This window comes from Erpetoichthys calabaricus, chromosome 3 (genome assembly GCF_900747795.2).
Source record: "Erpetoichthys calabaricus chromosome 3, fErpCal1.3, whole genome shotgun sequence".
Taxonomy (NCBI): domain Eukaryota; kingdom Metazoa; phylum Chordata; class Cladistia; order Polypteriformes; family Polypteridae; genus Erpetoichthys; species Erpetoichthys calabaricus.
Genome location: NC_041396.2, coordinates 220,047,720 through 220,069,825, shown reverse-complemented (window position 1 = coordinate 220,069,825; position 22,106 = coordinate 220,047,720). Strand labels below are relative to the sequence as shown.

Below are 22,106 nucleotides of genomic sequence, written 5' to 3'. Positions count from 1 at the left end.
GTGGCACCAGTGGTCATAAAAACAACAAATTGGCGTTGAAAAATAAACAAAATAATGTTAAAAATTCATAATGTTGTGAAAATAACAATAAATAAAAAACATATAAAGTTAAGTCTAACATTGAAAAAATACATTATCCTTAACACCTCTTTGATACTGAACTCTTCCTCTTCCTAGAAGGGAGAGACATTCATATTTTTTGTTGGGATCACATTCAGGATTATCTCAAAGGTCAGTTCCTAAATCAGGTAAACCAATGAACCCCTAAATTCTTTGCAGCTCTCTGTCCAAATGTTACCGCATTTAAAGGGGTAGATTTCTAGACTGATGCTAGACTTTTCACGTTATGATAAACTGACACCTTTACAATAAATTCTGATTCACGAACTATATGCAGCAAGAACACAACTCTCCTTTGTTTTTCATGTTAGTTTCTGGAGCATTTCTCCCCTAATTTTTAAGGATCCTTTACAAGCAAGGGCACTCTGGAGGCCTTCTCCTGCTGTTTTCCTTCTGGTGCTCATTTTTTCTCAGACACACCCGAGTGGGAGCCTGATATCCCAGAACAAAAATGCCGTTCTTTTAACCAATAAACAAAAGGATGATACAGTACATTCTACAGGCCATTTTATTATAACCAGACTCTAAGTATCAGTTATTTTGCACTTATTCAACTTTATATATTTTTACTACACTGTTTTTTTTTGTTGTATTGAAAAACTGACCTTGCAGTCTCTAATATCTGGGTTACCCATTCACCACTCAATATGCTCTCATTTGACTTAGTTATTCAGGGTTAATTTCTTTTTCTAATTGTAATGCAACTTTTATAAATTGTAACACTGTACATTGTTTTGTAAAAAGTTTTAGGTGCTCTTTACAAAAGGTACAACAAACTCCAATTTCTTAATTTAAAAATATGAGATTTAAACTTATTTCACATTAGATTATTCTAATTATTTTTAAAGCTGTTATATAATTTATTCTCTTCTGCTTCATTTAATCTAAAATATATTGAATTATGATCGTTATGTTATAAACAAGTACTGCTTCTCCTGAACCCTGAAGAAAATGTAAACATATGAATCTTTGGCAGTTTACAAAACCACTCCTAATCTACAGGTGCCAGACTAGTTTGAATAATGCCTAAACTTGAAGATGAGTCAGTGAAAAGTGTTTACGGAGGGAAAAAGTCATCTCTTGTCTGCCATGTGTAATCTAACTTATTACAAGGCAATCACTATCTGCACCAGACATTTCAAAATGAAGCTCTCAACAGCTTAACTGTATTTAATGGCAGCATCACAGCAGATGAAGAAATGTGGTAATATAATTGGCTATAATTCTAAATAAAAACACAGATAAAGATGGTGTCTAAATATATTATATGTGTTTGCATATAGTGTATATGAATAAACATAATGAATGGATGTATAGATTATGAAAAGCAAATTAGAAATTCTGTTTTTTCTTTAGGATAGCTTAAAAGTAATAGACTTGTGAAAAATTACTTCCCTTCCTTTTTGATATTACAGTACATAGATGAACAATGAATGTGAAATATTAGAGTACTATGTGTTTTGTTGGTTAAAAAGAACATGGATGTATTTACTGGCCAAATGTACAGTATTAACCAATAAAATTGTTTATCCAATTAAATGAAAAATCTTTCTCCAATGGTACTTTAAAGAATTAATATTATACTCCCTCAGAAAATACTTTAAAGGTTATGCTCCTATCCTTTGGTCTGAAGAAATAAAAAACACACACACACAACAGCAGACATATAATTATCTCATGAAGCCTAAAGTAAAGGGTAGGTTTGATGCTAGAAAAAAGTTGAAGTCTGCAGAAAAACAAAAAGTAATAATCTTTAGGAAAGTTAAAATGGCAAAAAAAAAAAAACTTGTTCTCTAATAAATATACGTAACAAAAGGAAAGACAGTATGAGGCATTGGGTATTTGTCTAAACATGATTTGAATTGTAATAAACGCATAGTTTGTCACCGAATCGATGTATTAACTTGTCTTTTTAAAAAAAATAACTTTCTGGAAGAACAGGTTCTTACTCATCACTTGGCAGAAATTGTGAGAAAATGTTCTTTATATCTTTTGGATTTAAATACTTTGGAATTGTTAAGATGTGAACAAGACGCAAACATTCTAGGAAAAACAATAAAGTCTTAAAATTATTTTAAACTGTACACAAACAATTGCAATGTATTTAAATCTTGTAGGGTACCCTAGAACAAGCCATCAGCCAATTAGCATAACCTACGTAACATTCACAAGCATGCACATTCCAAATTAAGAGTGTCTTCCGGCCGCACAGCATCCAAGGCATGAATCATTCAATCCACAACAGAGCCCACTCATGCATTCACTCACACTTACACGTGGCCATTTTGGAATCACCAGTTAACCAAATGTAGACATGCTTGGGATACAGGATATAACTACCAGACACAGTAATGGCCAACACACTTTTAAGATAAAATAAAACATGTATTCATCTAAGACAGGGTCACAATAATCACCCTTTTAAGAATCATGCACAATAACAATGAATCAAACTAATTCTTCATTCTTTTGTCCTCCAGTTGAGTGTTGCCTGCTGCCTACCATCTCTGACTCCGATGTGAGACAGCAGGCTTCTTTTCAAGCTGGACCCAAGAATGCTTCCGGTGCCACACTGTGTCTTCCTGGAAGAAATCACCAGGCCATATAGAAAGTAGGGAGGTCCTCCTCTGACAGCACCCTTTGTTGACATCCAGGGGCCCCAACAGGGTTGCATTTCTGGACTCCAACTCCCAAGCATCCCTATGGGTGTCTCAACTGGGCTGCCACACGAGAACCACTGCCACCTGCCGTATGGGAGTTGGAACTGCTCTACACTCCCAGCTTCCACTGGTCCAAACAACATACTAGTCCATTCAAGTACCAAGGTCTTTCCTCGTCCAGCCAGGCAAACCATCTGCCCTTCTTTTCTGGCCTCCTGTCCGGGTAAGAAACTGTCATCCTCCCCGGACTACCAGATTGTTCAGAGAAAACCCATGCAGAAAATTAGGAGACCATGCAAACTGCATACAAACATTGACAGGCTTCTGGGTCATCCAAATATATAGCAACTGTAATAATGTGCCCTTTTATTTTATTAAACAACACGTACCATTGCCATGATACACAGGGTCAAAATTAATCTCAGAACTATAAGTTGTGAGTCGACTCATCTATGAAAACAGCACTTTCTATACAGTATTCTCAAAGCCTCTACTATCGCTTGAAGAACACATTATCTGGGAGTGTAACTCACCTTTCCCTGTTCTGTAGCAGAAGAAGTTTGAATGCTAAAAAAGGGAACATACAGTAAATTTACTAAACGGGTTAGAGTGGTATCCAGCTCTTCTTTTTCATTCCATATTTTAATAAAGTATTTACTCATAACATGGAAGCCTTTGAGTCAATGCAATAAGTAATAATATGTTTAACAGGATTAGTTCAATGGCTGTGTGAGTCTAGTCCTTTAATCCTTAAGGCAACTAATCTATCTTCTACTTCAAATTTACAAAGCATGCCTGAGCATGTATCCTTACCTGTCTGTGCTTTCAATATACATATATGGAGAATATTTGTTTCATTTATGACATAATAGAAAGTAATTTGGAATGTTACTTACAATGAGAGGTGTTGAATAAAATTACTATTTTTTTTATCTGATTGATAATAGATATACTAAGATAACGTGGAAGCTAATGACAGTTAGCAATAAACAAAGCATATGCAGTTTTGCCAAAAAAGAACTTGCTTAAACCTAACTTTGATAGAAATATTAGAAAATTATAATGGATCTTTGCATTTTAAATAAATAAATAAAACCAACTAAATAAATAAATAAACATTGCTTTCTGACTTTATTTTCCACCCACTTTACCCATTAACTGTGTATCAGGTTCTGACATTGTGGACTTCAAACAATTAATTCCACAATTATTCAGAGCCAACAGCATGCCCTTAAAATTATGGCAACAGTTTTATTTAATTTATGCCCAATTATACATTCCTTTTTGAACACAAAGGTCATCAGAATTTTTATATATATATATACACTGTATATATATAAAAATTCTGATGATATATTCTGATGATATATTTATATATATATATATATATATATATCCATCCATTTTCCAACCCGCTGAATCCGAACAGGGTCACGGGGGTCAGCTGGAGCCAATCCCAGCCAACACAGGGCACAAGGCAGGAAACAATCCTGGGCAGGGTGCCAACCCACCGCAGGACACACACAAACACACCAAGCACACACTAGGGCCAATTTAGAATCGCCAATCCACCTAACCTGCATGTCTTTGGACTGTGGGAGGAAACCGGAGTGCCCGGAGGAAACCCACGCAGACACGGGGAGAACATGCAAACTCCACGCAGGGAGGACCCGGGAATCGAACTCAGAATTCCTTACACAAATAGGTAATTTCAGTTCTTTTAAATATTGCCTTTCATGTCAGTTGTTTTATACAGCTAGCAATTATGGACCATTGGGTTTAATGCAATTCTTTCCAGCCAGACTTACAATTTAAGAACTACCAAGTACTGTTAATCTTGTCATTAAACATTAAAAAGTAGTATAATGCTGTGCTCAACGTATTATATAGAGCAAAGGACTAAAAAGGACAAAAATGAAAGAGTTAGGAGAAAACTGCAGAAGAATTATAATAGAAATTCTATCTAAAAATCTAGCATGTTAGAATAGGCAAAGCATTAGCTGATAGCTGAATTATACTATGTATATGCAAAAGTATAGAAATATGCAGTGACTGAAATGTCTCAAGATTTCTGAATTTATCAATTTAATCCTTGCTTTCTTGATGCTCTGCCATTTTCTTCATAGGTACTGTTATTTAAGTAGATTAACTTGCAATAATGTTCCCTGTAAAACTCTATATAAAGATTGGATTGAATGATTGAATATTATAATTGAATACAGTGGCTAAATCATTTGCCTCCCCAAGTTACAGAAAATACAACAAAGAATGAACGTTATGTGTCACTTGATTCACTTCTGCACTATTTCAGAAGAGAGAAAAAATGAAAAAAATCTAAGGCCAGTGTCACAAATGTTCATTTGCTACATTCAAGTGCTACATTTTACATTTTGAGAAAGTTTCAAATTTCTTTGTATCCATGATAAAAAACAACTTTATAGTGTGCAATTTTTACACTTCAGTATCTGCATCTGAAAAGATGTTTACACTGCCCAACCATGAAGAACATGTAAGATTATAGTATAAATTACAACCATTACTCTAGGCAACCACTGCATAGTCTACACAGTCCCCTCTTGTTTTTTGGGTTTTCTCTACTTCTGTTTACCTCCAATGTCACACAGACCCATGGTTAAGCTGATTGTCCAAAAGTGAGTAAATAAATATCTAAGGGGGAGTGTGAATGAGTACTTTGGATGTGGTGCTAATATTCAGTGTTAGTTGTGTCTGACACTACAGTGTCACACTACATCCAAACACAACTATGAATTAGAATAAGCTGTTCTGGAAGATGAATTAAGGTGTATTAGGTTGTTTTAAAAAAGAGGTACTTATTTATACTGTTTCTCTATTTGTCCCAAATAAGTGAGGCCAGTAAGGTGTACTCCTGGCATATCGCACATATTCATTTTAGACATGTTCACTATATTGACACTGCGGTTTGTAAGACAGGGTCTTGTTTTTGGTCTAAAATAAGGGAAATAGGCAGAAACCTGAGACATTCTTCTAAGTGGCTTTCATTGCCTGAGGTGTAAAGTGCTTTTGTCAAAACAGGTTTCATTCACTTAGACACATGCCTCAAAGTGAAAAATTGGCAAAATATTACCTGTTAATGCTATATGTACCACTGCCCTAATATTGTTAAACCACATTTGTTTTATAATTTAAGTGCTAGCTATGGCTGATACCCTAAGAAGGAATGAAAAGTATGACTTTCTCAGGTATTTATATTAATCAAGATATCTTGTATCGTTAACTGCTTATTGTTTACCCTTTTATTGCCTTTACCACATAACCATGTAATTTTCTTTTCATATATGCAGTACTACTATCTTATTACTTGCATAGCCTTTCCTTTAAAAGTCCATTTCATATCATGTCCTAGCCACTCTTATTATTCTTTTATTCAGGTTAATAAAGTTTCAAAGAGGTGCTACCATCCCACATACAATGCCTATAAAAAGTATTTACTCCTTAGAGGTTTTCACATTTGATTGTTATACAACAATGAAGGGTGTGAAAACTTATGCTAACAATTACTTTGTGTTTTATATTTGTAATTAATTTAGACCATTTTGCAGAGATCTGTTTAACTTCAACATATGATCCCATGTACACAAATGTTAAACACATTCATTTATTCATTTTTCTTGTTCTCCAATTATTCTTCTGTTTACCCTTAACATTCAAAAGACCTAAGGTCCATAACTCATTTCTGTTTTACAAAATTTGAGACATTGTGAATCTTTGTGTGTTTTACAACTAAAACAACAAATTGTATTACTAAAAATTGCACTGTGATTTTTTTTAAATTTTAAAGTAAAGCACAAACGTGTGGGCTATAACAGAGCTTCCAGATGAAAACAACAAGTTTGGAAAAAAGTAGGCCTGGTGGTGGATGATTTACAAGGTGTTAAGACCTGATTTGATACAATGCAGCAGGCACACGGAGGCAGGCATGGAACAACTGATGGAATTAAACTAAACTGAGCTTCTCTGTGTTGCTTTGCAGCAAGAATGTAATGCACATGACCTTAACATTTTTGTTAATTAGCTGCATTGGTTTAAGTCAGGGGTTCTCAAACTCGGTCCTGGGGACACACTGTGGCTGCAGGTTTTTGTTCTAACCAGCTTCTGTTTTTAATTGGACTCATGGGCAAATTAAGTGAACTGTTATTTCCCAGATTCTGCATTTTGGGAACAATATAGAAATTGGGAAACAAATTTGCTATGTGTTCAGATTCAGCGGGTTGGAAAATGGATGGATGGAAAAAAAAATTAAAATGGACTAAACAGTTATATGGGAATAATGTATTTATTTTTCTTTTTAACAATATTTTCATTTTACTTTTCCAGGTGTTCTAATTGTTTAATTAATCCTTTATTTACTAATTAGTGGGTCTGACACTAAGGTAGTTGCAGCCCTTGTCAACTCTGTGTTGTTTGCCTGGGTGTCTGCTCGGCTCATTTTTAATTGTCATTATTAAGATACAACGAAGGTATCAAACTGTGCAGAGAAAGGGCAAAATATAATGAAATCAACAAAAGACAGCTAAGCATTTAAATCTGTAACAAAAATAGAAATATTTCTAAATGTTTTATTAATGTAAAAATCATGCTGCTTTCCTCTTCTGAATGTAGAATAAGAGAAGAGAAAAAAATACCAGCTAATTAAATGAGATCAATGTAATCAGTTGTTGTCACTGATTATGAATCTGGTTGAAACAAAAACCTGTAGTCCACAGTGGGCCCCCAGGACCGATTTTGAGAAACCCTGGTTTAGGCAATATATGTCAAGTCAGCACCCAACTACGTACACTGAGTATGAAGCAGCTTGCTGGCTAAAGCATCTATAATGAGCACTGCAGTCACTGAAATTATTTTTTTAAATGGTGATTTTAAAGACAATGTAATGAAAGTAAATATGGCACTCATTTTTCATTGTCATTAATGAGAAACTAAACCAACTTTTACTTGATGCAAAGAATGATTAATGGTTCTAGCATAAAGCAACTGTAAGTCAGAGATGCATTCAGTGGTCACTTCTTCATTCCTCAACTACTACAAGTGACAACATGCAAACTGAACTATTCTAGAAGACTATTCTGCATAATTTTTGGTAGTAGCCCTCTTGGTTAAAACATTATTACGTACCTCTCTGTGCAGGGCTGTCTTCCAGCAAATAATGAACAGTGTCAGCAGCAGTCAAATCAAGTTTGTTATCAGTATACATAGTAAAATGAAATTCTTAATTGACCAGAACTCAGAACAGTTGACAAATAAATAAAAATTAAATAAAGAAATAAACTGTATGTATAATGTGCAACAGACTGTATATACAGTATATACAATATGTATTTGTAAGTATTATATATATATACTGTATATATATGTATACACATTATTATGTTACAATATTTGTTAATTAGCTTGACTGTTTAGCAACCTTACAACTTGTGGTTAGAAACTATCCCTGTTAACAAGAGCCATGTGTGTATTTGGGACTGTTTTGGACAGCCTGAGTCCATGCTCCTTCAGCAACAAACAATCTGATTTAAGCTTTTTCTGCTATTACATACCCTCTGTTCTTTTGTATTGGGGAAAAAAAAATGAGACACATACTGTTTCACTTTAGAACATCATATAGCTCTTCAGTTTTTTTGTATTTACATTTTTCTGCCACCTAAATTTGGATTCCGGTACATGTTTAGTACTTGATAAAAACCATAAGATGGAGTTGATACAGAGTACCGGTACTTGGGAGGTGGTATCAGACTGATATATGTACTGTACCAGTATCGGTACATTTCTATTAAAGATACAGTCATGGCCGAAATTATTGGCACCCCTGGAATTTTCCCAGAAAATGCACCATTTCTCCCAGAAAATTATTGCAATTACAAATGTTTTTGTATGTGCATGTTTATTTCCTTTATGTGCATTGGAACAACACAAAAAAATAGAGAAAAAAAGCCAAATCTGACATCATGTCACACAGAACTCCAAAAATGGGCCGGACAAAATTATTGGCACCTTTTCAAAATTGTGGGTAAATTGTTTTATTTCAAGCATATGATGCTCGTTTGAACTCACCTGTGGCAAGAAACAGGTGCTGGCAATATAGCAATCACACCTGAAGCCAGTTAAAATGGAGAAAAGTTGACTCAACCTTTCTGTTGTGTGTCTGAGTGTGCCACACTAAGCATGGAGAACAGAAAGAAGAGCAGAGAATTGTCTGAGGACTTGAGAACAAAAATTGTGGAAAAATATCAACAATCTCAAGGCTACAAGTCTATCTCCAGAGATCTTCATGTTCTTGTGTCCACTATGCGCAACATAATCAAGAAGTTCACAACACATGGCACTGTAGCTAATCTCCCTGGACATGGACGGAAGAGAAAAATTGATAAAAGACTGCAACGAAGGATAGTCCGAATGGTGGATAAACAACCCAATCAACTTCAAAACATATACAAGCTGTTCTGCAGACTCAGGGTGCAACAGTGTCAGCTCAAACTATCCGTCAACATCTGAACGAAATGAAACGCTATGGCAGGAGAGCCAGGAGGACCCCACTGCTGACACAGAAACGGAGTGGTGGCTCTGAGGCTAAGGATCTGCGCTGGTATCCCGAAGGTTGCCGGTTCGAATCCCCGTCAGTGCCAAAAGAGATCCTACTCTGCTGGGCCCTTGAGCAAGGCCCTTAACCTGTAATTGCTCCAGGGGGCGCTGTACAATGGCTGACCCTGCGCTCTGACCCCAAGGGGTATGCGAAAAAAAAACCTAACAAACACTGTTGTAAGTCGCTCTGGATAAGAGCGTCTGCTAAATGATGTAAATGTAAATGTAAACATAAAAAGCCAGACTGGAGTTTGCCAAAATGTACTTGAGGAAGCCAAAATTCTTCTGGGCAAACATCTTGTGGACACATGAGACCAAGGTGGAGATTTTTGGTAAAGCTCATCATTCTACTGTTTACAGAAAATGGAATGAGGCCTACGAAGAAAAGAACACAGTACCTACAGTCAAACATGGTGAAGGTTCTAAGATGTTTTGGGAATGTTTTGCTGCCTCTGGCACTGGATGCCTTGACTGTGTGCAAGGCATCATGAAATCTGAAGACTACCAAAAGATATTGGGGCGCAATGTAGGGCCCAGTGTCAGAAAGCTGGGTCTGCGTCAGAGGTCATGGGTGTTCCAACAGGACAATGACCCCAAATCTACCTCTAAAAGCACTCAGAAATGGTTGAAGCTTGTTGATGGTTATAGGAAGCGCTTGATTTCAGTTATTTTTTCCAAAGGGCGTGCAACCAAATATTAAGTAGAGGGTGCCAATAATTTTGTCCAGCCCGGTTTTTGAGTTTTGTGTGAAATGATGTCAGATTTGGCTTTTTTTCTGTTTTTTTTGTGTTGTTCCACTGCACATAAAGGAAATAAACATGTGTATACCAAAACATTTGTAATTGCAACAACTTTCTGGGAGAAATGGTGCATTTTCAAGGAAAATTCCAGGAGTGCCAATAATTTCAGCCATGACTATATACCTTTTTCTTCTAAAGTAAGTGAAAAATTGCACCTTCAGTCTAACCTTAGTCACCACAGTCTATTTAAAAAGGTTCAGGCTAGCTTTAGCTTTTGTAACAATACAAAACAGCTTTAATGCAGGTTGTAAATGACATTGTATTATCTTATCTCCAAAGGAAACTTATATTTAAGTACAGCTTTTTACACTCTTGACCATACCATTTAATTACACATGGTTATTAACTATAATGTGCTATCAGGTACCACTGTAATGTAGTTCAGCACAAATTTACAAAACAGATTTTTGAATGTGCAGAAATATGATGACAGTACTCCATCATTACATTCTGTGATCACTTCTGAAGCTACTACTGCTTTGTAAGATGCCTTTGAGAGATACTGTATAATTAGAAAACATAATATTTTTTAACACTCTTATTCAGGTGAAGTTCAGAAATATACATCAATCTGAATGATAAGATTGATGTTTATTAGTTATACCTTATGCCATTTTCATATAGCTTCTTTATTTATTTTTTTATTTTAAATAAAATAAAACATTGAATGAGAAATACTCATACAGAAAAAAAGAATTTATTTCAGCTGGTGATATAGCAGACAGTAAGAAGATGCCATCAGTCTCTAATTTGGGGGCTTCAATATAGTTTTTCTAAATTAGAATTCAACTTAGGCATGATCTCTGACACAAACCCATACTGTTCAAGGCCTGCATTTACTGCTGTGAATACAAGTCAAGTTAGGGGTTTTCCCACCTAGAAATATTAATTAATGGATTTATTTTATACAGAAGTGGACATGTCAATGTTTTATCCACAGATTGTTCAAAATGAACACCTTTTAACATGCAGTCAGTTCAAAATGATCTAAGGATAAATAATATTACTAGGAAATATGACTACTGAACTATCAACATTGACTTTTAGTTAAGTTTATGGTTCATCCAGAAACCTCCTTATTTATTTACATACTGTAAATAAAACATCCCTAACCCCTGCACATACACATTTACCTAAAGAATGTAATACGTACATTGCAGAATGCACATGCTGATGCACTCAGGTTTTTGTGGGCCTGCACTGGAATAAATGGAACCAATAATCAATGGCTGAATGGGTAACAGCAGTACAGTCTTTCGTTATAGAAAACTATGAAATAATAATGTTTGGAATGGCCCACCGACCTCATTATTTAAAACTAAACCATTTTATTCTAGCATACCCTTATTAATAATGCAGATTAAGCTCTTTATGTTAAGGTTTCATTTGCTATTCCTATATTAAGTTTGGTAATCATTATTAAATGTTACTGCCCCCTTTTTCATTCTGTTTTTCTTTTTGATATTATAATATTGCAATTGGAACCACTGCTACATATTGTTCCTGTCCATGGAATGAGACATCAAGATGATTAGCAAACTTTGGTATCAATGGCTACTGATAGAGCACTGGACCATCATACTACATTACAGTTATGGATTTTAGCATGTAGTTTGCAATAATGTAAAATATCTGCAAGCAAACATAGGTCAATACAAATGTCTTTGCTTATTTCTAAAAAACATGAACCCCTCCATAAATTTTTATTTTTTCCAGGAAATGGTGTTAACAAGACTGCTCACTATCCCAAAAATGAAACAGACAATTTGGCTTACAGATTAAGAATGAAAAATACAGCACATAAACACCACAATTGAAGAAGTCTTGATTGAAAGACGTGCCAAGGCAGGTGATTTATCCACCATCTTTTAATTTAAAATGTTTGCCATGCTCAAGCAATAATGTTATAAAACATGAACCCATCTTAATCGGCAAGCCATGCTATCTATTGAGTGTGCTATATCCAGAAAAGCTACACCAATTCCCAAATTAGGTGCAAGCATGCCTCTCCTAACATGGGAAAAGCAGCTGTAAAACCTTTATTTAAATTTCCACAAGACCTCAGAACGGTATACTGTAGGTATATAGATAGATAGATAGATAGATAGATAGATAGATAGATAGATAGATAGATAGATAGATAGATAGATAGATAGATAGATAGATAGATAGATAGATAGATAGATAGATAGATACTTTATTAATCCCAAGAGGAAATTCACATACTCCAGCAGCAGCATACTGATAAAGAACAATATCTCCCTGGAATTGAAGAGTCGCATAGTACTGCTTAGATTAAATTCTTCTGGCAGACCGTGATTTTTAATATTACACTCACATTGTAAAAGGTACTTACATGGGCCAATAACATAACAATTTGCCAATGTGATTATGCAAACTGCCTTTATCTTCTCTTCACACGATTCCTATGACATTCAGCACTGACTGTTATTTGTCTCATTAAACAGCTGAGCAAAACTATGGATGTATACTACTGGTCGAAAGTTTTAGAACACCTCAGGTTTTATGGAAATGCAAGCAGTTTAGTGTCTTAATGTTTCATGAAATCAAGGCATAGAACAAATAAACAATGGCAAATAAAAAAGTAACCACCTATTGCTGATATACAGTACCAGCCAAATACACAGAATTCCAGACACTCTGTGCAAGTCACCAACTCTGCCTCCAACGAAAGAATCCCAGACCATCACACTTACACCTCATGTTTGACAGTTGGTGTCACACAGTAAGGAAGCATCCTTTCACCAACTCAATGGCGTACAAACAATTTGCGTGATGAACCAAAGATTTTAACTTTTAATTCATCAGTCCATTATACTTTATTTCTTCTGCAGTAATCCACAGTTGGTATTTCATGGCCCAGGCAAAACTCAGTTTCTTATTTTATCATTTAAGGAACGGCTTTCTTACTGACACTCGCTCCGTCAAACCTGCAGCATAAAGTCTCCTCTTCACAGTTAAGCCGTGTTTGAAGCTGTTGTACTGTCAGGTGCCTATAATGATGGCTGGCGACCCTTTAGAAACTTGTCTTTTGATTGGGTTGTGACTTTGGGTCTGCCAGATCTCTTCCTATCAGAGTTTCTTGCTGTTTCCAATTCTCTTTGGATTGTGCAGGACACTGTACTCACTGACACTTTGTTTTTGCAATTTCTCTAAATGAAAGGCCTACACTTCTAAGGGTAATAATGCTCTGTCGTATTACATTTGTTAATTGATGTTTTCTTGCCATTATCACTGGAATTTACAACTTTCTACATTATAATATTGTCCAAGTAGTACTCTGCTTTAAGACAGGCAGAGGGTTTTTACGTAATCAACAGAAGTTGGGACACCCGTGCAAATTGTTTCAACTTGCAAGGCATACTTTAACTGCTGCAGAACATCTGTAGGTTATAACCTATTAGTTGCTCCCTGAAGAATATTGCAATATTCTGAAATTTCCTTTTTTTCAGGTTTATCTAAACTAAACTTTAAATTTAAATCTTTGGCAGTTTACTGCTTACCTTTTCATAATTTTAGGTCATTTGTTGCATTTCAACTTGCTAAATTTGAAAAAGTAAAAAAAAAAAAAACCTGGAAAAACTGAGGTATTCTGAAACTTTTCGCTGGTAGTGTATTACTGCTCTCTGAAAAATATCTGCTTACTTCAGTATATAATTCTTTGGCTTCTTTTCTGATCATTTCTGTTACTGTTTGGTGTTTGAAAATCTGTGCAAATACTCTGAGCCTGTCTTCGGTGAAGAGCACTATGGAAGAATAAAAGTTTATTTTGTTTTCAATGTACTGATTAATAAAAGTGCTTTATGTGGATTGCATGTCTGTGAGACGGCTAAATGAAACAGTCAGGTATGCCTCGCACATTAACAGTTAAATGTGGCACGTTGGTGCAGCGGTCTGTATTTGTGCCACGCAAACCCAGGTGATGGGTGTGACAGCGCAAGATGCAGAGCACAGGAAAATATACAAAAAGATGATCCGCTGTGGCAACCCCTAATGGCAGCAGCTGAAAGAAGAAGAAGAAACCCAAACAGCTTTATAGGGGTACTCATGTTCTCGACGTGCCTTTATGGTTTTTCCTCCCATACCCCACAGACGTTAGACAAATCAGTATGTCAAAACTGACATCGAGTGTGACCTGTGTTAGATGTCCTCGGTATATGTTTCGATCCCGTTTGACCTTAAGCTGATTTAAACAGACTCAAAAATGGACGGAAGATTGGCATTAAAGGAAATAAATATACTTAATCAGTTGCTCATGCAGAAGAGAAGTTACAGCGACGCGAAAGAGAAAATCAGGGCGACCCTACGGGTGTCAACTAACACTTTATGAATGTTGCCGTCAGTACTGAAAGCCACTAGAAACGGGACTTTTCTATAAAAAGTTCAAATAAACACACAAATGCGAAATTATTTAACGCGGCAACTTTAAAGCCAGCTACATGCTTTAAAGCAGCTAGTAAAAAAATGTGTTACCGAGGCTCAAAGTCGTCGGACACTAAGTAATGGCGCGATGAACTCCTAACTTGTATTTAGATCTCACTCCGACGATTTCTTCTTTAGGGTGTCTGGAGGATGTTAACTAAAAGTCTGAAGTGACCAAATAAACGCACATGGGACAGAAGTCCCTCTCAGCCAGTCCGCCTCCTCCCCCAACTTCGGCGCTGTCTCTTTGGTCGAGCCGCTTAAAGTAGACGCGCGCGCGTGCACGCGCAGCCCGGAAGAGTGTAGTGTAGACTCTGCCTGTAGTCGAGAGTAAGTTCGAGTCGAATGTTGGCGAAATAACGCCGGGACTCAAGTGAGAACAATGAAACAGCAGTAATTGTTAATCACAGATTTCTGAATTGTACAGGCTGTTCTTCCACGTTACAATAAAAGAAATATCCGAGAGCATGGTAAACACTGCTGGATGTTATGGCTTTATATCACTACTTGTGGCTCTGTCTACGTCTTGTCTGCTGGTGGCTGGGAGTGAGAAGCTCTGTAAGTAACCAAAACTATAGTTATTTTTAAACGAGATATAGGCTTCTTGCTGTCATTGTGCCAAGCTATATTATAAGTTTGTTTGTACACTTGAAAGTGTTTAAAGCCGAAAATGAGATCATGGTGGACACAACAAAGTTATAAATGAACATGATAATGCTTATGGATCGCTGTCAAGGAATGCATTTTGTGTTTTACGCTGCCACCGTACTGTTAGCTTGAATTGCTTTTTTCCTTGAGCTCCGGGATTTTTTTTCTTCAAACGAGAGAAATACCGTGCTTCTTGAAGGCTGTTGTGCCTTTCAACATACAATTCATTAGGGAGCAATGTTAAGAGCTGCGTTTCTTTGCATATGTTCCGTTGGCACTTGGAACACAAACAGTGGAGGAACGAACATCTGCTCGAGATTGGGCAAGTACTTTAATCTAGAGTCTAGCCGGAGGTTCTGCATGTCTCTGAAGGCTTGATTGTTGTGAAAACGAATCTAGACTTTTATGTTTTTGGTGGTGTACCATTAGCGCTTCTTCGGTTTTTTCACGCAATGTCTGTAATTTAATATAGTTATGTTGTTTAAACGCATCCTATTTTTGTAGTATAGGTAATCTGAATTCGACAGCATGTGCAGTGTTCCAAACATATGTTCGGAGAATAGATTTGACTGAACTTCTCTGAAGATTTCTGATTTATTGGTATTTGCCATTACACTAAGGACTATTTATTTTCTGAGTTATATGTTTTGTAGCATTGCCGCCAAAAAAAATATAACAGAGACCAAAGGTATGATAGAAACACTGTTCACAAATCTCATTGTTTGGCTAACTTTATAGGTATGTTTTTCATATGATTGGCATCATTCATTCTTAAGACAAAAGTTTTATTCTAATTTGCAAATATATCTTTTTCATATGATTGGCATCATCCATTCTACTCTAATTCGCAAATAATATGGCCAGGAATTATTTTATTTGGTATGGGGAAACAGCTTTCTGGTATTTTTCTAAATAGTAATTTGTGTTTCTGTTAACCAATGCAACGGAAACAGTGTCATAGCTTTACCTGTGTAGAGCGACTAACAGTGGTGCAATCTATTTAAGGTACAGTACACTGTACTAAAAGTACTTGCATGTTAGCTGCCAGAGAGAGAATATTCAGTCCTTTATATTGTTAACAAAAGTATATTTATCAATGCACATACAAATAACTGATTGTTTATCAACACTGTATACTGTGTTGCAGATTGATCTTTAGTATTCAGCCTTTTTATATACCTGTGTATGTGTGTGTATATTCACAGCATATGTGTTTGTTTATACATAATATATCAATTTGTGATTAATATTGTATGTGTATCCACATACGAGTATGAGTGTGTATGTGTGAATGTTGTCGTCATATTCAATGTTTCATAATAAAACACGTTTTCCTTCAGCTGTCCATTTTCGGACCCACCAACAGACTGAGTAAAATGTGTAGGTGCTGTTAAACAATTAATGACGTTATACTTGCATCTTGATCATTGACTTAAGTTTCTCTTTAATTTTTTTTGTGTTATTGCTGATACATTTAAGAAAGGAGTACAATATTTTGGTTTGAAATAAGGAAAAAACACCACTGACTGGTAGATGAAAAATAAGAAATTAAACCAGAAAAAAATCAGTAATATTGATAAAAAATTCTTTAACAGTTGTTTTGTAACAGAATTACAGTGTGGCAATAGAGAAAGTGTGAGATCTGGATGTCTTAACAAAGATAAGATAAGCATACTAGTACTTAAAAATGTCTGCAATGTTGTTTTTCAGGAAATGCAGGAACTTGATGTATGAGTGTACTAAAATAGTTGCATGTCATTCAGTAGGTATTATTGTAGGTGTTTCCTGGTATTGTGACAAATGTGATCACTTTTCTGGGAGGGGGGATCAGTTGCTTTACACTTTTGGGACGGGGGTCATATTTGTTTGGCATCCATGTTTACTACTTATTTATCTAAAAAACACATAGTTTGCATTTTTAGGAAGGTGATTTATATAGCATATATATAGTGTATGTACTGTATATATATATATATATATATATATATATATATATATATGTGTATATATATATATATGTATGTGTATATATAATATATATGTATGTGTATATATATATATACAGATTGTGCTTTAAGTTCTAATAAATTAAAAATGCTTTTCATGACTTAGCATTCATTTGGACTTCTTACTGCCAGTCTGTATATTCTCTTTTAATATGTGCATTCCCTTTTACAGTTAGTTTTTAAATGTAGTTTGCTTCAGTTATGTTTATTAGCATAGTCCACATGAATTTGCCTATTTTTAGCATTGTCGGGACACTATAATTTGAGATCAGAGGATTGGTATAACTTTGTTTAATCATGGTTTGGCTATTGCACATTTTTCCATTTCTTATCATGTGTGTAAATGACATGCAGAAGTACAATGTGCATGCAGGAGGACAATGGCACTGGCTTTTTTAAAACATGGACACCACTGCTTTGTTATACAGTGTAATACGTTTATTTCAGATTTATTATCATGTACACACATACTGTTACATTTCTGTTTCTCTGCAAGTGCTTGAAGTGGAACCAAATTACTGCCAGTACTCTGGTTAGTCAGTGTATTCTTCCTCTTCCCTCTAAATTCGTTGTTACTTTTACAGAACAGGGCTCTCCTCCATTGGTTGGAGCACATATGTATATTAGTATATGGTATTGAAATGTGGGTGTCCTTTAGAATCTACAAGCTGTGTAATATGCTGTACTGTAACATATAATATAACATTTGATTGAAGGTTGAGGGGCCCCTTTCAGCACTGCCCATAAAACAAAATAAACACCACCACGCTGCCATTTTTCTTGTCCGGTACCTGAATTTCACTGCAATAGGATAAGTGGTTTAGAAAAATGGATGGTGAATGAAAAAATTTTGTAACACCTCTTTCAGTTTGTATTAGCCTGGAGACCAGTCACCCACAGTATGAGCTGACATGCCATCACTCAAATGTGTGCTTGTGTCGTCGTACATTTCTGATGCTCATCGTGGCTGCTTGTGTGTAATTTGTTTTGAAAGTGAAGTGATGATTATTTTGTGACTGTTTTATATATGCTCTCTTCTATATATGTACTACATATACTTATGTTTAGTGTATACATGTTTGTATATCTGTAATTATGATTTAATAAAAATGATCTATTTTTTTGTTTTCCTTTGGTTTTTTTTTGGTTGCTCGAAATGGTGGCTGTCCCAATAAGTGATTTTGCAAATTTGACAACCCTGGCTACAGCTTACTCCTGCTAAACTATCTTATCACAGGAATCCCTCCTACTGTGAATGCCCATGCCTGACAGCTTTCTTGTGAGGCATGCAAGATTAATTAAAAAAAAAAAAAGTGATGCCTGCAGTTTGGCACTTTAAGGAAATTTCTGCAAATATTTGGAGTCAATTTCTGAATTTTATTTACATTACTGATGTTGCCACTGCCCAGCCAATTGGCGATGGATGATATCACCAACCATCAGCTTAACCCTAGTGCATATGTTGTTTCACTATTTAAGTATAAAGGCACTGGAAAAGTAATTTTTATGGCTTACATGTTTAGTTTTTGTTTAACAATAAGAATGTCTAATAGTCAAAATATATATATGAATGTTTGTCCATCCATCCATTATCAACCTGGTATATCCTAACTACAGGGTCATGGGGGTCTGCTGGAGCCAATCCCAGTCAACACAGGGCGCAAGGCAGGAAACAAACCCCGGGCAGGGCGCCAGCCCACCTGAATGTTTGTTTTTTCCAAAAATACTTGTATGGTATTTTGTTGTAGCCATGCTTAGTTTTTTTTTTCTTCTTTTCTTTTTTATGTGTCTTTAAAAATAAATATGATACATTTTACAGCCGATATTGGTATAATTTTAAAGCTCTTTTATAATCAGGTTTATGTATTTTTTTTGTTTAAATGAATTTTTACCATTTTCCCTGAGTATGAGTAGCCTAAAATGTAGATGACAGGACATTCATTTCAAAGAAGGAAAGCTCACGTGTTTCACAGAACATTTTTTAATGTATATTTATGACTTGTAATTAGAAAAATTTCATTTTATCGTGGTAGTCCCTGTGTTAGATGCGGTTTATTATGGTGATGTCCTGGGTGGTAAAGGCAGCACAGCATATTATCATCAGCCAGGTACCTTTTGTTCAACAGACATACAAGTCACATTGATTCAGATAGGCAAATAGTGTAATTAAAGACCTTGGCCATCCTGCACAGTTGCTTTTCTCACTCCTTCCTTGTGGTGTTACAGGTACATTGGTACTCACACTTGTAGATTCAGGGACAGTTTTTTCACATATTTTAAGGTTAACAAACAGATTCCTAACTCCTAATTTTGTAACATACAAAATACACATACACAATGCTGTCAAATGTGTTTTATATAATATGGGCTGTTTGTGTGCATGATTATGTATGTGTGCATATTTAAATAATATAATGGAGAGTGATATAGATATTAAATTCAGAGATTTTGCATAAATTTTCAAAATTATTTCTTCACACAGAGAACCATAGACATGTTATTAACTACCAAGTCGTGGTAGAGAGTGGTACTTAAGGGATTTTCAAAAACTTGATTAAGTGTTATTTTGGAAAAATTAGCCTATTAGAATTGATGGGCTTTGTTGTGCTGAGTGGCTTGTTCTTATCAAAACTGTTCAAAAATGCATGAAAATATAATGTTACATGCTATGTATAATTTTTCTGTGTGTATTTCGCTTTCTGTATTGTAATTGTCACTGTTCTGAGGAGACGTGAAACTAATAATTTCATTGTGCTGTGTACGCTGTGTACCAGCCTATGTATGCATAAAAATTAAGTTGAACTTAAAAAAAAACACTTTGCTGTATTTTCCAGTGTTCAGATACTAATGAATCTATGAAAGTAGTTTACACTGCTTTTATGATGCAGTAGTAGCGTTGCTGTCTCACAGTAATGAAATTGTGGGTTTGAGTCCCGAGTCCTCTCAGTGTGGACAACGCTTTGAGTAGTGAGAAAAGTGATATATAAATGTAAAGAATTATTATTATTATTATAAGTTGGTGAAAATACATTAGAGTGTGCATTCACAACACCTTAGCTGGCAGTAAAACCACATAAAGCCAAGTTAAAAAGTATATCCTAGACTTTATTTCCATAGATGGATATTATAATGACATAAGTGAGCTTCTTTAAAATACTTTAAAAATTATTAAGTAATCATATTTGCAAACTTATTTAAGAAAAGTATGGGGCTGCATCAACTAATTGTCAAAAATCGATGTATTCAATTATTAAATTCATTGCCAACAATTTTCATTGTCGAATAAATGGATTGGTGATGTCACATACATTGCGTTATGTCATCACATTTGGTAGCAGTGCATTTCAGTAAGGCAGAGACAGAGGGTGGTGAAAGTCCAAAATTACAACATGAAATGTCTAAAGGATGGGAACAGTTTGTGTTAAGGTCTTCCAAAAAAAAAAAAAAAGCTGGTTACAAAATGTGCAATGCAGAATTGGCATGGCACGTAAGTATGACTGTCATGAATAAGCACCTAAATAGGAAACGCATGGGAGCAAGTGAAGATGTGTATTCAGCATGGTAAGCTAACATCCCACAATTTATTAGTGCACTTTCTCACTTAGCTTAGTGGACTAGAAAATGCTCTCGAATCTGTCCTTTGCTCTACCCTGGCTGCATTTGTTTGCTTTCAGACTTTATGGTAAAGGACACAGGGATAGCCAAATGTGCACAAATTCATAGCAAAAAATTGCCCACACGCAAGGCAAAGATGAAAATTTGTGCAGGCAGAAATGGAATATGGCTAATCGAGACGGTGTATGCTCCATGTGGCTAATTCTTAATGCATTCGGCTTGCACCGCATTACAGTACATGTTTCTCAGCATTTATGGTTGTACAACCGAATTTTGCCCTTTTTTTTTTTCTTCCAAAATCATTGATGTCCGACTAGCAGCAATTGCAACTCAAGCTACCCCCTTGGTGAAAAAAGCGCAATTGGTATGTCCTTTTCAGTGAAATGAACTTGCTTAGAAATGGGGAAACATATATCCAGAAAAGTACAGAAATAACAATAGAACACATACACTGCAGAACTGTGACACGACAGAGATTTTAAAAAAGAGTAAGTAATTTTACAACTCTGCAAAGTAGGAATTTGTTATATTTTAAAATTGCAAATGTTATTTTTAAAATCTAAAGATTTTAAATCTAAGCAGGCAGTGTGGTGTAGTGGTAAAGGTTTTGGACTTAAGATCTTGAGGTTGTGGGTTCAAATCCCGCTATTGACCCAGTGTTACCATGATCAAGTCACTTGACCTGCCTGTGTGTCAATTGGAAAAACTAAAAGAAATGTAAACAATTGTATCATAAATGTTGTAAGTTACTTTGGATAAAGGTGTCAGCCAAATAAGTAAATGTAAATAAAAATTACAACACTTATCAACTAAATAGAGTGGAGACTTGTACTGTATTCTAATTTCTGCAAAAACAACATGTCAGACTATGTTTTGAGGAAGATGCCCCTTGCATACCACAGCAAGTAGCTGCTCTGATTGACTATGTTCTAAATATACTGGTAACTGACATGAGACCACTCTTCATGGTGGAGGATGATGGATTTAAAGAAATGATTCACATGCTCAATCTAGGTTTCACTTTGAATCAAGAACACATTTTGAAAAACTGATGGATTGGAAATATTAGGAAACATTTCAACAAGTGTAGACTTGCATTAAAGCTACCAACAGCAAACTTGTAATCACCATCGATATATGGACAAGTGTAGCAACTGAAGTCAACCATGGTGTAACATGCCATTTTGTTGGAG

At 35.5% G+C, this 22,106-nt stretch overlaps 1 protein-coding gene across 2 annotated transcripts in view; it reads left to right on the top strand.

Moving 5' to 3' along the window:
- The first annotated feature begins 14,950 nt into the window (after positions 1-14,950).
- Positions 14,951-22,106, top strand: part of dcbld1 (discoidin, CUB and LCCL domain containing 1) — a 71,922-nt gene continuing 64,766 nt past the window's right edge. For both annotated transcript variants that reach the window (XM_028797811.2, XM_028797810.2), the window contains exon 1: positions 14,951-15,202. In XM_028797811.2, the coding sequence (XP_028653644.1) occupies positions 15,112-15,202 (91 nt within the window). In that variant the 5' untranslated portion in view covers positions 14,951-15,111. The remainder of the gene's footprint in view (positions 15,203-22,106) is intronic.